This window comes from Accipiter gentilis, chromosome 10 (genome assembly GCF_929443795.1).
Source record: "Accipiter gentilis chromosome 10, bAccGen1.1, whole genome shotgun sequence".
Lineage (NCBI taxonomy): Eukaryota > Metazoa > Chordata > Aves > Accipitriformes > Accipitridae > Astur > Astur gentilis.
The window spans coordinates 23,143,939-23,158,119 of record NC_064889.1 but is presented as its reverse complement, the minus strand read 5'-3'; the positions used below and the strand labels follow the sequence as shown (position 1 = coordinate 23,158,119).

General features: G+C 45.3%; 1 protein-coding gene across 5 annotated transcripts in view; it reads left to right on the top strand.

Annotated features, from left to right (window-relative positions):
* IGDCC4 (immunoglobulin superfamily DCC subclass member 4) overlaps positions 1-13,326 on the top strand; it is a 100,964-nt gene extending 87,638 nt beyond the window's left edge. For 3 of the 5 annotated variants that reach the window (XM_049811570.1, XM_049811569.1, XM_049811571.1), the window contains 2 exons: positions 6,215-6,379; positions 8,223-13,326. In XM_049811570.1, coding sequence (XP_049667527.1) covers positions 6,215-6,379; positions 8,223-8,753 — 696 coding nt within the window. In that variant the 3' untranslated portion in view covers positions 8,754-13,326. The remainder of the gene's footprint in view (positions 1-6,214; positions 6,380-8,222) is intronic. The other 2 variants (XR_007507411.1, XR_007507410.1) reach the window with 2 other exon arrangements.
* The last annotated feature ends 855 nt before the right edge of the window (positions 13,327-14,181 follow it).

The window sequence follows — 14,181 nt, the reverse complement described above, 5'->3', positions numbered from 1 at the left end:
TCGGTGGAATGTAGCTGCCTGTCTGGACCCAAGCCAAAGAGTGTGAGGAATTTCCTACAGCTTTTTCTGTTAAATAAGGAACAAATGTTTTCAGTGATGGTGACTTACCCCAAGAACAGGTTGGGGTGGGGGGAAGTTCCCTCCCTTGGGAGGCCTTTCTAGGGGCAGCATATCCAGATTCTCTTCCAAAGCAACAATCCTGTCTGCAAAGGTTTACACAAAGATTTTAATGTGTGCAGAGCAGGGGCTGGAGAGGGCAGTGCCAAGGCCTGGTTGCTCGAGGCTTAGCCTGAGAGCTTGGGGCCCCCAGTGTCTGTCGCAGAGGCTGGCAGTGTCCAGCAGTGGAGTTATGTTCAGAGAACAGAGCTTTGGGGAGTGGGGCAATTCTGGTTGTAGTGTCTCTGCCTCCATAATTGGATGGGGAAAGGCCACTGGGAGTTGAATTCATTGAGGATTTTTGTCAGCAGAATAAAGAGCTTGGTTTTCTGATGGGTGTGGATAGTGAAGCAAGGATCACTGAGGAGCAGCCGCAGGCAGCCACCCAGAGAACAATATTGTCACCTGTGCTGGCTGGTGAGGATGACCTGGCAGGTGAAGGAGAGCTCGAGTGATGGCGAGGAGCAACAGGCTGTTGTTGCTGGGAGTGGGCACTGGAGGGAGATGTGCTTCCATGCAGGAGGCCCTGGTCCCTCCACTGCCCAGTTCCTGTGGGAAGTGCCACCTGAGCCAGCGCTGAGCACCACTGCATCCTCCCCATACTCTGTGAAAGTGAGAAGTGAAAAGACTCAGGCCAAAAACATCTTTATGCTGCAGTTGCCAAGAGGCCATGTGTCCAGATAGCGATGTCATTTTACCTGGCAGGGTGGTGAAGGAGCTGGGCAGGTCTCATGAGCATGGCTGGACCAGTGCACGCATGCCTGGTCCCCACAACAGATGTAAATCAGAGTGAGGTGCAGCTAGGGGTTTGTGCATCTCCCTGCTTGTAGACCAAATGCTACTAGCCAAGGCCCAAGAGCAGGTTGTAGGTTCCCTGGGTTGTCTTGTACACTGCGAATAGCTTCTTCCAGTGGCCGTTTCAGCTAGGCTGCCAAAACTCTCCCAGGTCCTGCTTGAGTGTGGCTAGGAGCTTTGTACCCTAGAATGACCAGCTGCCTTTGTTGCCTTCTCTTTTATTCTCTCATGCTGTGTGTGGTTGGGGCTTTGAAAACCCGCAGCAAGGAATGTGGTAGAGCCACAGGAAAGAGAAAATTCTTGTGGAAGGAAATTCCTGGTCCAGCCTGGCAAGGGGAAGCTGCCGGGGTGCTCTAGCTCAGGTACTATCACTTGCAGTCCTAGTCAATAAAGAAAGGGAGTGAATAAATATCTCAAGGATCCCTTTTATTTAATAGCATATCATGTCACCACAGAGCTCAGGCTGTTGGTTGGGACAGACTTAGTCTGATGCTGCTGCCACTCTTGGGCAGGTTTGTATAGCTGTGATGCCAAGGAACTGGCAGCTCCAGACCCATGTGACCTCCAGTTGCCTCTCTGTCCTCAGGTTACGCTCCTGAAACCTCTTTTTTGTTGGTTGGGTGGCGCTTACAATTAGCAGTGGCAGTGATAGATGCTGCCATGCTTGCAGGCTTTTCACATGCTGGCTTGTTACTTAGCATTTTGTGGATTATTCTTTATTGTTTTTATTCTTGTGGCAGTCTGAGGTTCCAGTGGAGATCGGAGGCTCAGTGTTGTTAGGAGATGTACAAACACAAAGAAGGGACTGTCCCCGTGCCACAAACAGTCAGAAGTGAGTGAATGTCACTTTGCAGGTGTGGGGACTGGAGACCAGTGAGACCAAGGGCAGGAAGACTTTAACAATGCTGAGATTTGAACCGACTTCTGCAAAGAATCGTGGGCAAGGGTTTCGAGAAGTCCCCTCGGTCGTTCTCAAGTCAAGATCACCAGTTCCTCCAAACGTAGGGCCATGATTCCTCTTGAGCCATTACAAGTAATGCTGGGGGTGCAGGATGGTGCAAGTGGAAGGTGGGACAGTCTTTGTGCTGCTGGACAGCCCACAGGAGCCGCCTGGCCACCCTGCCCCTGCTAGCAGGATGACGCGGTGCTGCTGCAGCCGAGCTCTCAGCACAGGCCCCCTCTGGAAGGCTGACAGCTCCATTAGTCAGGAGTATGCTTGGCCATTTAGTGGGCCTTTTTCTTTCCTTTCTGTGTTTTTCCCAGTGGTCACACACAAGGATTTGTAAATACACTGACAAGTGATTTTCCTCTCTTACTCTCTTCACCTTTCAAGTGACCCCCAGACTGATGCCCTCAGTAGCCCATGTTATAAATGACACTGTAATGCGCAGGCTGTGGCGATGCAGCTCTGTTTCCCTGACAGATGGACTGAGGATGATAAAATGGCTCTGCTTCAGACATCTCTGTCACTGCTGCTTTTGGGCCAAGCAATTTAGGGGGTGGGGGAGGATGTTAAAAGGCATCTGCTTTCCATGGAAGACTTAGCTTTTCATTGAATGAAGCCAAACCCAAGCATTTTGGCTAGGAAATGTTTGCCGTTGTGCTTCTTGCGAGCTGGAACCTCCCTCGTTTGCTGCCCTGCTTCTTCCCTGTGGGCCTTCTCCCCATGGGGACTGCATTTCCTATGAAGCATCCCTATGACTTGGAGATCAAAAAGCTGTAATGCATCAGGGAACTTGGATCTACCCGGATTGTTTGTCATTTTCATGTTGGAACTTTTCTGTGTGGAAAAGAAGTCCCAGTGTTTTCTGAAAAGTCTTAGATGAGAGCTCTGCTTCTGTTGAGAGCTAGCAGAGAATCTCCTTTATCTGGTGTGACGTGCAGAACGTCCCCTTGTCTCAGGTGGGGGAGAGGTCTGTATTATGTTGCATCTTGTTTAGAGGTGCAGCTGCAGGCAGGGATGCCTGTATGTTTGCATAACATGGAGCTTCTCCACTCCCACCAACCTCTGTGGTGCCGTTCAGCAATGAATCCTTTCTTTCCACTATGACACCCTTAAAAGCTGAGCACATCTGAAATGTCCTCAGCTTTGTTCTGCACAGGATTTCAAGCTAGTTTAAATAGCCATCCTCATAAAACAGAGAAGGTTTCAATATCAGCATTTCCTACGTGTTCGTTCTCAGCTCATGTATTTGCTTCAAATCATTAATTGTCTCTGAAAACATAACATGATCTAGGCACATTTTTACCAGTCAGAGTTTCTATAAAAAGGCTAAAATTAAAAGGCTTGTTTGCTTTGATAAGGATTTAGCTGTAATGGAAACACCTTTTACTGGAAGATGTTTTTATTGGTTTTCATTCTTGTGTTTGCAGCAAATTGACAAAGGGATTTTTCCCTCTTTAAATTAGTATTAGACTGACACTCCTTGCCTTCATTATTCTATTGTAAAAGCCAAGAGAACATTTCCTTCCTTCAGCCATTCACTAGCTCCCCTTGAGTAGAAAGAATTGTATCATTTATTACACCAAAAGATACTGCTTAAAAAAGCAGAGAAGCTTTCAGGCACACAAGACCTTCTTCAGGTCTGTGATGAAAACAGACCTAGAGTTAATTGCTGCTGCCCAACCTTGGAGACTGAGCCTCAAGAGGGATTTTATTTTTTTTCCTCTCAAACATAATGTGCTTGAACAACATGTGGGAAATAGGCCATGTTGTGTGGCTGATGGTTTTTTCTGTTTGTTGAAAGTTGCAAACTGGTACAAAACAAGTTTGTTCTTCATTGCAGCCAATTTCAGCCAGAGCTGAACAGGCTGTTCCCAGAGTCATCAAAACCTATGTAAACATGGCAGATTGACATTTCCGCTAACAGATGGTCCATTGGGGATTGCAGTAAAGCTGCCTGTTTCTTTCCATGTTTTTTGGTATTCACAAGATGCCTGCAAGAAGGTTTTCAAGTTTGCTCTGTGTGTGTGTGTATGCGTATGATGCTAAGATCTTTCTGATAGCAAATATGCATGTAAGCATCTATAATAGGACACACATTTGTGTGCATGTGTGCATATTTGTGTAGGTTCAACGATGAAATTTCCAGGCAGTATTTGCTCAGTAACGTATGTTCCTTGGAAAAGGCACAGAAGCCATCAGTCAGCAATGTAGCTGCAGAAAGCCTTTCAGACGGCAGCAGAAGCAAATTGAACACGTTCCTTGAGCACTCGCATGTAGTGATATTCCTTACTGTGAGCTGTGTTTGATCGCTTGGTTGATTTCTTGCTATTAAAGTGTAGTTTAATGATTGTCCACTTAGAAAGGGAGCAATTAGGGAACGTTCTTGGCTCAGAATATATTGTTGAGGATCGCAGAGAGAGGAATGGCAAAGATGCTGCCTCCAGCATCCACTTCTAAATTAGCGAATGCTTGATATCCACAGCGCTAGGTTTGGACATCACTGTTCTGCAGGGTGCTGTCATATAAATGAGACCCTTTACTACTTGTTTTCTTAAGGTTTGATCCTGAGGCAGCAGCAGAGCTCCTATGACTTGGGGTTGGTCAGTGCTTGGATGTAATACTGCTCTGACTCTTGCAAGGTGTTGAGCCCCCTTGGCACTTGAGTCAGGGTGGATGAGAGTGCTCGGGAAAGGCTCAGGCAGCCCTTCAGCACATATGTGAGCGCTTTAATATGCCTTCTGCCAGCACCAACAGCACGAGGTAGCATTTGCTTCTTGCCAAATAGCTGACTTAGGAATGCCTGGCTCACATGCAACATCTGGTCATGTATTTCTACCTAATTTCCAGCCAGATGGACCGAGGCACAAGGAGGTCAAATGACTTACACAAGGTCAGGCTGATGTCAGAAGTCTCCTTGCCGTCTTGGCTGGACTCGTGCTATGTTGACTGTTGTTGGAATAGATCTGACCCGTGTAAGTAGTGGCCACATATGCAGAGCAGAAACCTGGGTTTCTCCTGCCTGACAGTGAGCAATAGATGGTTAGTGGGTTTGAATAGATGTGCCCTATATCTTCACCCTACACAGCCATCATGCCCACACCACCCGTATTCTGTATGCACATGCACACTTGCAGTTGTGTCAGGCCAGGGTTTTCTCTTCACTTCAGCCTCGTGTCATCCTCTTGCTTCTATCCAGGCAACATGTAACATCTGTGGAATGAGCCCTGAGATAACTGGCTCATGTGGTCCTTAAATCTGAGTGTGCATCTGCGTGTATATATGTATATGTATGCGAGTCAGTAACAAGGCTGAGCTCAGGTAAATGCAGGACAGCCCAATAAAATCAAAACCTGGAAAGAAAATACTTTTCTGCCTGTGAACTAATAGTCTGAGCTGTTAAATAACTTCAGCTCTTAAAGGCACACATTTCCCATACACAGAGGTGTGCATTCAACAGTTTATTGCAAGGGGAAGCTGAGAGAACCCAGAACAAATTGCGTTCAGCCCATATAATTTAATTAGATCTACAAACAAGGTAACACTGGTTGCCCAGGGGATTTAAAGCTGAGCTAAGAATTGCTTGGTGGTCTGTTGCAAAAAAAAAAAAAAAAAAAAAATTAAAAAAAAAAAAGGCCCCCAGTTTTGTGCCTCTATTGATGGGGAATGGCAGAGTGTTTACCCAAGCCCTAGCTTAGAGCAGGAAATCTGTCTGCACCTCAGAGTGAGCAGTTTAGCATTGTCTTCAACTCTTACTGGAGCACATGTGCCAGTGCACATGGGTGAGGGTCCTTCTCCATGCTGCAAGAGCATCGCTTGTGCCAAAGCAAATAGTATAATCATTCAGCTCCACGTTTCCACCATCCCTGTTCCTTTCCGGCTTTGCCGTATTTTTCAGTAGGCTCATGCTGCTCAGAGTTGTTCGCAGCTTTGCAGGAAGTTGATTTCAGTGGACCTTTAAATGATATCTTGTGCCATGATATACCTGTTGGCCTCAAAATTTGAGAATCGGTGGAAAGCCCCTTATGCAACCAGTTGTGAACCATCTGGCAACTTTTATCCACTTGCTCTGCATTAGACCATGTAACAGAGCAATAAAGCCTGTTCTAATGCAGTGACTGTGTAAGTCCATTCCAATGAGCATTTTTATTTTGATGCTATCAGAAGTGTTCTCTGCATTTAACTTGCATCTTCTAACACCGTGGTATTTTCACAGCTTGCAGTTTCCTTTTTCAAGCTGCTTCTCATTTCAGGTTTATGAGGATAAGAATCTGTATCTGTGATAATCAAATCTTTTCTCCTCCCACTTCTCTTCTGCAGTCTTCATGGAATAAATCAGCCAACCAGCCCTGGACAAACAGCATAGCCAGATATGGGGACACTATCACAAAAGAGCCTCTCTCTGCTGTGAATGGATCACTGAAGCTCCCTTCCAGTGCAGGACAGAAGCTTTTGTTACAAGCTCTGGTTTACGATGCTGTGATGGTGGGTGTCTGCGGTGGCTTATTGACTTGTGTATTCTGATGTGTTTTTTCCATTTATGTTTCCCATCTCCCTTTCTCCTTTTCACAGCACAGGAGAAAATGTTCTTCTCTAAGCTAGCTTTGGTTGGCTGATCATGGCTTTATTTTTTTTTCCTGGGTATAGGAGTGTATGCCAGTGAGACTGATGGGATTTGAGTATAAGCTGTTTGGGTTTTTTTCCAAGCATCACTCAAAGCCTCAACTCTCCCCGATCATCTGTCTTGACTCCAGCCAGCCCTTGAGGGCCCATGCTGTGGGCTTGTTCTTTTGGTGATGGTCAAGTGGGGTCAGACAGCTTGGTTGTCAGCAGGGTTGTGGCAGTCCTGTTCCCGAGGAACCGAAGCCAGGCAGCAGCAGTCTGCTTTGGGTCTTTGCTATGGCCAAGCAACAAGCAGCCTGCCGAATGAGTTAGGAGCTGCAATGCTCAGCACAGTCATTAAGATCTACAGTGTGCTCGCCTGAAGGAGGGATTGCATTTTTGCCTGTAAAAGGAGTAAAAGATCAAGGGTTGATTTAAACTCCTCCTCCAGATAGGGTAGAACAACTTCCACTGCACTTGTCATCTGTATGTGGGTGCATAGATTGGGAGGAAATCCTGTTTCTGATATTGCTTCATTAGAAAAAATATGCACTCCTGTGTTTGGGAGAGTTTGTACAAGGATTTTGATGTTCGTGCCACAGTCTCAGCAAAGCAAGCTGACACCTGCTTAGGTTGACTCTGAACCCGAAGATTTCTTTGGTTATTGTTTTAAAAAGTTCACCCCCCATCCCTCCACCCCCAGCAAATACTTATAAGTAACTTACCTATGTTTCCTTCCTAGATAGTAGTGTGAAAATCAATTATACACAGGATGTAATTAACACCGTGGATAGAGTTAAGACAATGTTTTACAACCCAATTACAGGGCACTGTTTACAGCACAGCTTACCCATCAGAGTTTGTCAACAAAAGGAGAAAAGTGTTAAAATATGTAAATGACGCATGAAGTTGGCTTCAACACAAAGTGCAAATTACACATGGGATATCACTTCCATACTTTGAATTGTCGTCTTGCTATTAAATCACACTCAGCCCAGAATCTGAGCGCTGATTGCCTAGATAGCTCTTTGTGAGCTTCCAAAATAATTTGTTTGTTAAATTATTGAATTATAATCTAGCAGACTTGTGGAGACCTGTAGCCTGAACTCTGCTTAAACACTGTGGAGGAGAACTGATAGTTTTCTTTCTGAATTAAAGTGCTTGAAAGTACACCAACTTTTGCAAGCTGTGACCAGGGTTCTAACAAACAAACATTTTGTGGTACGTGGCCAAAATTAAACCACGAAGGTGAAAGGAGACCTGGTATCTACTGTGGGGTCTGTATCGTGAGCTGTCTCAGAAGCCAGTTTCCTAGAGCACTCCCCGCTCATCCTCTAGAAATCTGGCCCTTAATATGAAAACAGACTGGTGAGTTTTGAAAATGTGGTCTTTGACAGAGGCTTGGAGGAATAGTTGCTCCAGCCTGCCAAGAAGCTGTGTGCAAATCACTTCACTCCCTTGGGACTTGCTTTCCCAAATGTAAAACAGGAATAATGATCCTGAGGTGATTTGAGATGCTTCTTAAGACTTCAACTCTGAGAAACACATCAAGATAATGCTCAATAGAGGCACGTGTACATCCCATTGCACTCTGTGGGATTAAAAAGAAATAAATTTCAGTGCTTGGTTGTGTCACAGCCTCAATTATCTGAATTTCATTTACTTTACTCTTTTTTTTCTTTCTCTTTTTTTTTTTTTTTTATAATTTTCCCCTATTTGGTAACAGAATGAAGCAAAGAAAAGCCACCTGCCAGCCAGCCTCCACCAAGTGGAAGCAGAGGTCATTGTCCATTCTGATTTTTCAGCCTCTGACAGAGACTACGACTCCCAGCTGCACACCCTCGAGAGCGAAGAGACAGAAACTGAGGACCAGGAGCCTGAAGAGCTCCCCTCCGGAGAGTTGGCTCTTCCCGGCTCTCCCAGCACCCAGCAGGATGCTAGCCAAGTGTTGGTGGACTGCACGGGCAATTCTGAAGTTCAGGCCCAGGACAAGCTGTTATGTACTGGCAGAAAGACTGACAAAACAGAGGCCGTTTGCATCCGTGGGCTCACCAATGGCTTCCACAGGCATGGGGAAAGTCTGGATTCAGTGGAGAGTGGAGATTCGGACTCCATCCAGGAAGGCAGGGGGGATGTGCAGCCAGTCAAGTGCCAATTGCTTTCCCCAGCCCCAGAGGAGGGCACCCTCTATAGTAACTCTGGTTTAACCAGTTCATCCTCAGCATCTGAGAACATGGCATGTGTCCACAATCATTAAAGAGTGAACTAATCTGATTTTGATCATGGGAGAGCTAGAAGCGCTAGTAAGGGCCTGTCCCTGTGAGGTACTGCATGCCCTTGACTCACTGAGCCCAGCAGGAGCTAAGAAGGTGCAGCATCTCACCAGAACAGGATTTGGACCTGTCAGCTGTACATATTGCCTTCAGAAAATCAGTAGGTAGATTGGTAAGGGCTCATCTTTTTCCTGCTGAATATGACGAGTAACTTGGTGTTAATGGGAGCAGGATTGAGCCATCTGTCAAAGTCTGACATGAAACCACGGCTAGAACAGAGCCTTCTGCATTAGACTGGGGTTGTCACTTAGCCGTAGTCCTCGAGGCAACTGGCAAGACGTCTTTTAATGCTGGTAAGAGGCAGGGTACACTGAGCGATTCTTCTCAACTGTCTCTTCACCAGGGAGAGCCTTGGCACTACCTACTGCCTCGCAGCGTTGGGATGAATTTTGCCAGAGTCGTCCCACAAGGGGGTGGAAGCCAACACAAACAAATTCAGTGAGCTGTAACCACCAGCCTTTTCTGCCCTCCCGTGGTTAAAAAGGATTATAAGGCTCTCTTTGTACGCTACCGCAGTAACTATTACTAGCAGGCTGACATAGTGGCCTTTTATTACACACTCTACGAGTGCCTCTAACAACTTGTACTATATAGAACCTTCTTCAGTGTCTGGGTCATTTCACCAACCTAGACTTTGCTTTATGTAGGTTCTTGTACCTAATATTTTAGGTACACATCTGTCCTTTTAATGTACAACATGTATTTTTATTTCCTTGGAACATCTTTATATTATTTAATTTTATAAAGTGGAGTAGTGTGTGGTATAGAGTAGCATTTTTACTACTTCTCTCTTACTTTATTTTTCCTCCCTAACAACACAACTACCTCATGTCTGTTGGAGAAAAAAAGCAGTATATCTACTCTTTTGTTATAGTCCACTATAGGTTTTAACTTATTCTTATACTGCCTTTTCCTAAAGAATATGTTTGCACTGGTTGTTGACCCTTTTTTAATGCATAGTGCTGCAGATCTGATATCTCTCTTGCTTTGTTTCTAAGTATTGCTGTAGGACACCTTCCCTACAGCTGGAGAGTTGGGTTGTGTTTCTCTGTAGGACTGTGTTTTGCAGGAGCTGGCCAAAGGAGGCTGCTTCAGCTGGTGGGATGTTGATCCATCTTTCCCTAACAAGCTTATACTAGCAAAGAGAAAAAAGAACCAACAATTTCAAAATTAATTCGTGATCTTGGGGAAAAAAGAACCAACAATTGTAGAAGTAACTTGCCATCTTGGGGACATCTATTTCTTTTTTTTTTCTTTTGTGCCCAAACAGAGACATCTTGGATGATTTTGATTTCCAGAGAGCAGCTCTCAGCCTTCTGTAAGCAGTGGACTTGCTGAAGGCTTTGGATGAATAAGTGACATTTTCCAGTTACTTCTGAGAGTCCTGGCCAAAGTGCTTTTGGTTGGTTGGTTTTTTTTTTTAAGAGCAGAGCACCACCAGAGCTTAAAAATTAAAATCAAATTTTTGGTCTCATACCAGTCAGTCTGGTTTGAAAATCATCCAGTGACTCTTTCTTGCTGACACTGTTTGCTTACTGGTGACGTGTCTCTCAGCCTGGCCTGCTGGTATGGGGTGAACTTTTCTCTAGCTTTTCTTTAGCCTGTCTCTGCCCTGTTTCAGGCTCGCAGATATTGACTGCAAATGCTACACGTTGGACCAGCTCCTCGGGGTTAACAAGGATCGGTAATTCTGTTCATTGGGTGTTTGGTACATGTTCTGCCTTCCTGGAGGATTCTGAGATCAGGCCATTTGTTTGTTTAAAAAATGAGGGAAAATATGTCCATCTCCCTCTTTTTGTACTGAAATTCCTCCCAAGCCATATGGGGAGCTGTGTGCTGACCTAAGATCCTGTAAAAGACTTTAGATTTGGTTTTTTTTGTGGTGAAATCTGGACTGAGATACCGCTGCTTGCAGCAAGGAGAACCTTGTTCCACCAGCACCCTATCCCTGCTTCTGTTGTGAAGAGCCATGTCACAGTATGCCCTGTGTTTGGAGTGGAGCTGGACCAGCCTGTGTCCTTGCAGTCCTCCATCAAACCCTGTTAGCTCCAGCTCTTCGGCAGAGGAGTACCTCTAAGCCTCCACATACCCTGTTGGGAAGGATATTGGAGCTTCCACCTCTCCCCGTCCTACAGCATCTCCTCCCAGCATGACACCCTGTTCTGATAAATGGCTGTATTTCTAGTCGTTGTACTTGCTCTGTTGCTCTAGCACCTGCTTGGTATCTTGAGGAGTCTCAGAAATGCTGTTCCATGCTCTGAAGTGCCATGACTCTGAAAGACTGTGGCACAGACTGGAAATCAGTGCCACTGAGCAGGCTTGGCAGGAATTAGTGCGTGTGTGCTACCAGAGCAAGAAGCTAGAAAGGCAAGAAATCATAACTGGGCAGAGGAAGTGTGTAAATAACCTCCAGAACTCACTGCCACAATGACTTAGCAGGGTTACAGATAAGGCAGTGAAGTGTTATTGCAGGCAATAAGGGCAATTCACAGTTATATGGGAGCGGATGCAATTACAGAGGTATAAAACCTCCAGCTGGGGAGTATCGGGCACTAGCTGCAGAGGGTGGGGGTAGATTTCTGCAGCTGGACCTCAGTTTGCAGCAAGTTTCATGGAAAAGTCCTTGCTCTTCCTCACTGACAGAACAGATCCTGTTGCAAGCCGCACCAACCACTGCTGATGTGCAGAAAGGGAGAAGGACCCTTCCCCAAAAAGCTCCCTCCAGAGGGAGCCCCTGGTGACTTCCTTTTATCTCTAAAACCAAGTCATCTGCCTGCAAGCATGACATTATGCCGAAGGACTGCTTCTGCTGAGCATCTCGGCTGCTGGAGGGCAGCACTGGGAGGAGTTTGGCCAGCAGTGGGTATGACTAGGGCATTGGAGTTCTCCTGGCTCCTTGTCATGACACTGTACCTGCGGCAGATCATGCATCAGCCCTGAGCTTTCCATCCAGGGGCCTGTGGGATGGAGGCATAGTCCAGTGGCTGATTTAGGAGGGTGCCACAGTTTCTGGGGCGCTCCTTTGTACACGCACCCTCTGCTTTGTCTGTACTGACTTTAGCAATCGTATAGCCATGGGCTGAGCATTGCTCATCTGCCTAAAAGCTATCCCTGCCTGTCACTGAAGCCAACACAAGCACCATTCCCCTGGATTACCTTGGGCCTATCACAAAACCACCAAGTTTATGTGCTCTGAGAGCTTTGGGGGAGATGCAGCAGAGTGCAAACAATTCTGCTTATGCATCACAAAAATACTGTGTCTCCTCATGCTGAGGCTTATTCTGATCTCATTACACCCCACCAGAGTGTGAAACTGGCAGTGTTTGGATGTCCAAGTGCTGTGGTGGCCGTGGACTGGTATGCCAGACCTCAGCTACAGAAATCAAGGCAGTTCTCTCAGAGCTAAGAGATCACCACTGACCGGCAGCAGCGAAGCTGTTCTCTGTCCACGCAGAGCGCTGGGTGTCCTTGTCTAACTCAGCTGTGCCCCAGGTCCCTCCTGTCCTGAACGCATATGGGACCTTTCTAGTCTCAGCTGGAAATGAATGGAAGAAGACAGATAATACATATTTTATGTGTAAAGCTGAAACAACCAGTGCATATATTTTTTTATCATGAAATAAGTAGCTTTCTTGCAGATTTCTCACAGGCACACAAACTGTTGATTACCTTTAATTACCCATCATACTTAATGGATGTTCTTATACATCAGGCTCCTTTCTTCCTTTTCTTCCTTTCAGTAACACTAAAGATTATTGCTGTTCATCTTTTTGCTGGTACATATTGTTTTACATTGTTAAAATGTCAGGTTTGTCTCACTGGCATAATTTTGTAGTATTAATGTTACCGTTTGGCTACACAACTGTATATTCCCCATGCTGCTGTGAGAGTCACAATTCTCAACCTTTTATTTCTTTTAATTCCTTGTTACATGAAACACATGGATAAAAATATCTTTCAACTTTTTGTTGATTTGATTTCTTGCTTAACAGACAGCAAAGTTCTGGTTTAAATAGTTCAAATGAGATAACTTATAATCTAGGTTTTGACATTTTTTTGCATTACTAGCTAACAATCCTGAGATCAGCCCATGAAACATGCTGTGTAAGAAAACAACCATTTTAATAGAGCACTATGTATGTTTTTGATCTCATTAGAAATAGATATTTTGAAGGGATCATCGTGTCTTTTCTAATCAATACTTACATTAGAAAAGAGGTGTTTAGTCCAGCAGAAATCTACCATCTAGTTCTGTTATTGTATTCACTTGCTTGTATTTTAAAATTAAATTTGATTTTCTACACAGTGCATAAGGATGTGTAACCAGAACTTGATCTCGTTTGACGATTGTGTCTGTGTTTGGTTCCATGCTGTACTTAATTATAACTTTCTTTCTTCAGAGACTGTTCTTACTCCACAAAATACTCTTTAGTGTTAAAGTGTAAGAAGACATTGTCCTTATATTCCTTAACTAATGGGTTATTAATAAAATATTTTAAAAAAGGAGTGGAATTTCTCTCACAATTCAGTCTGTTACAGCTCTTACTGTCTGTTACAGCTCTTCATTACAGAGAAAGCTGTCACGGAAGGCTGATCCTGCAGCTGTGCTTGGAGTGGCTGGACCCTGTGAAATCTGCTGTTAGGTGCTGGGCCATACCCTACCCCTCAAAACACAGAGGGGATGGTCAGAGAGCGCTCTGCCTGTGTGAGTCTGCTAGAGACAGACCTGCAAGGTGTCCCTGCAGGCACGTCAACCTGACCAGAGCTGTGCCCTGTGGTGTGTGGGGGGGGGCCTTTGTGTGCATTTGCTAACAGCTCAAATCTAGCCTCGTGTTTATCTGAGTAACTCACTTGTGGATGGATCCAAACAAGACCTTGCAGCTGGCAGACCTGGGGCAGCATGGAGGAGGACCTTCCACGGCAAGGTTGTACCTCGCTGGTGGGAAGCAGTGGTGGGAGCAGGACACAGCATTCATGCTTGTGCCAGTTCAGTGCTGGAGCTTGTAACTGTGGAGGTTGGGAATGTGGGATGATGGTGAGTGCCTGGTTCCTTAGGGATTCTTCTAGGGTTTCAGATGCGGGCAGAGTTTGTGTTCATTAGGCATTTCTTGATGCTTGCTCATTTCTCAGTTTTGAACTGATTCCTATAAGAGAAAGAAAATAAAAATTATCCATTTTCATGCCTTATCTTGTTGGGAAATTTTTTAATGTGAAAAATAAGCAGAAGCATCTAGCAAATGAATGGTGAGACTTCTCTCGGATGGCATGCTGGGCTGAACATTCAGTGGCTTGTGTCCAGCAAGATCAGCTAGAGGATATCTGGCAGTGCCCGAGGACACACTATTAACCTCC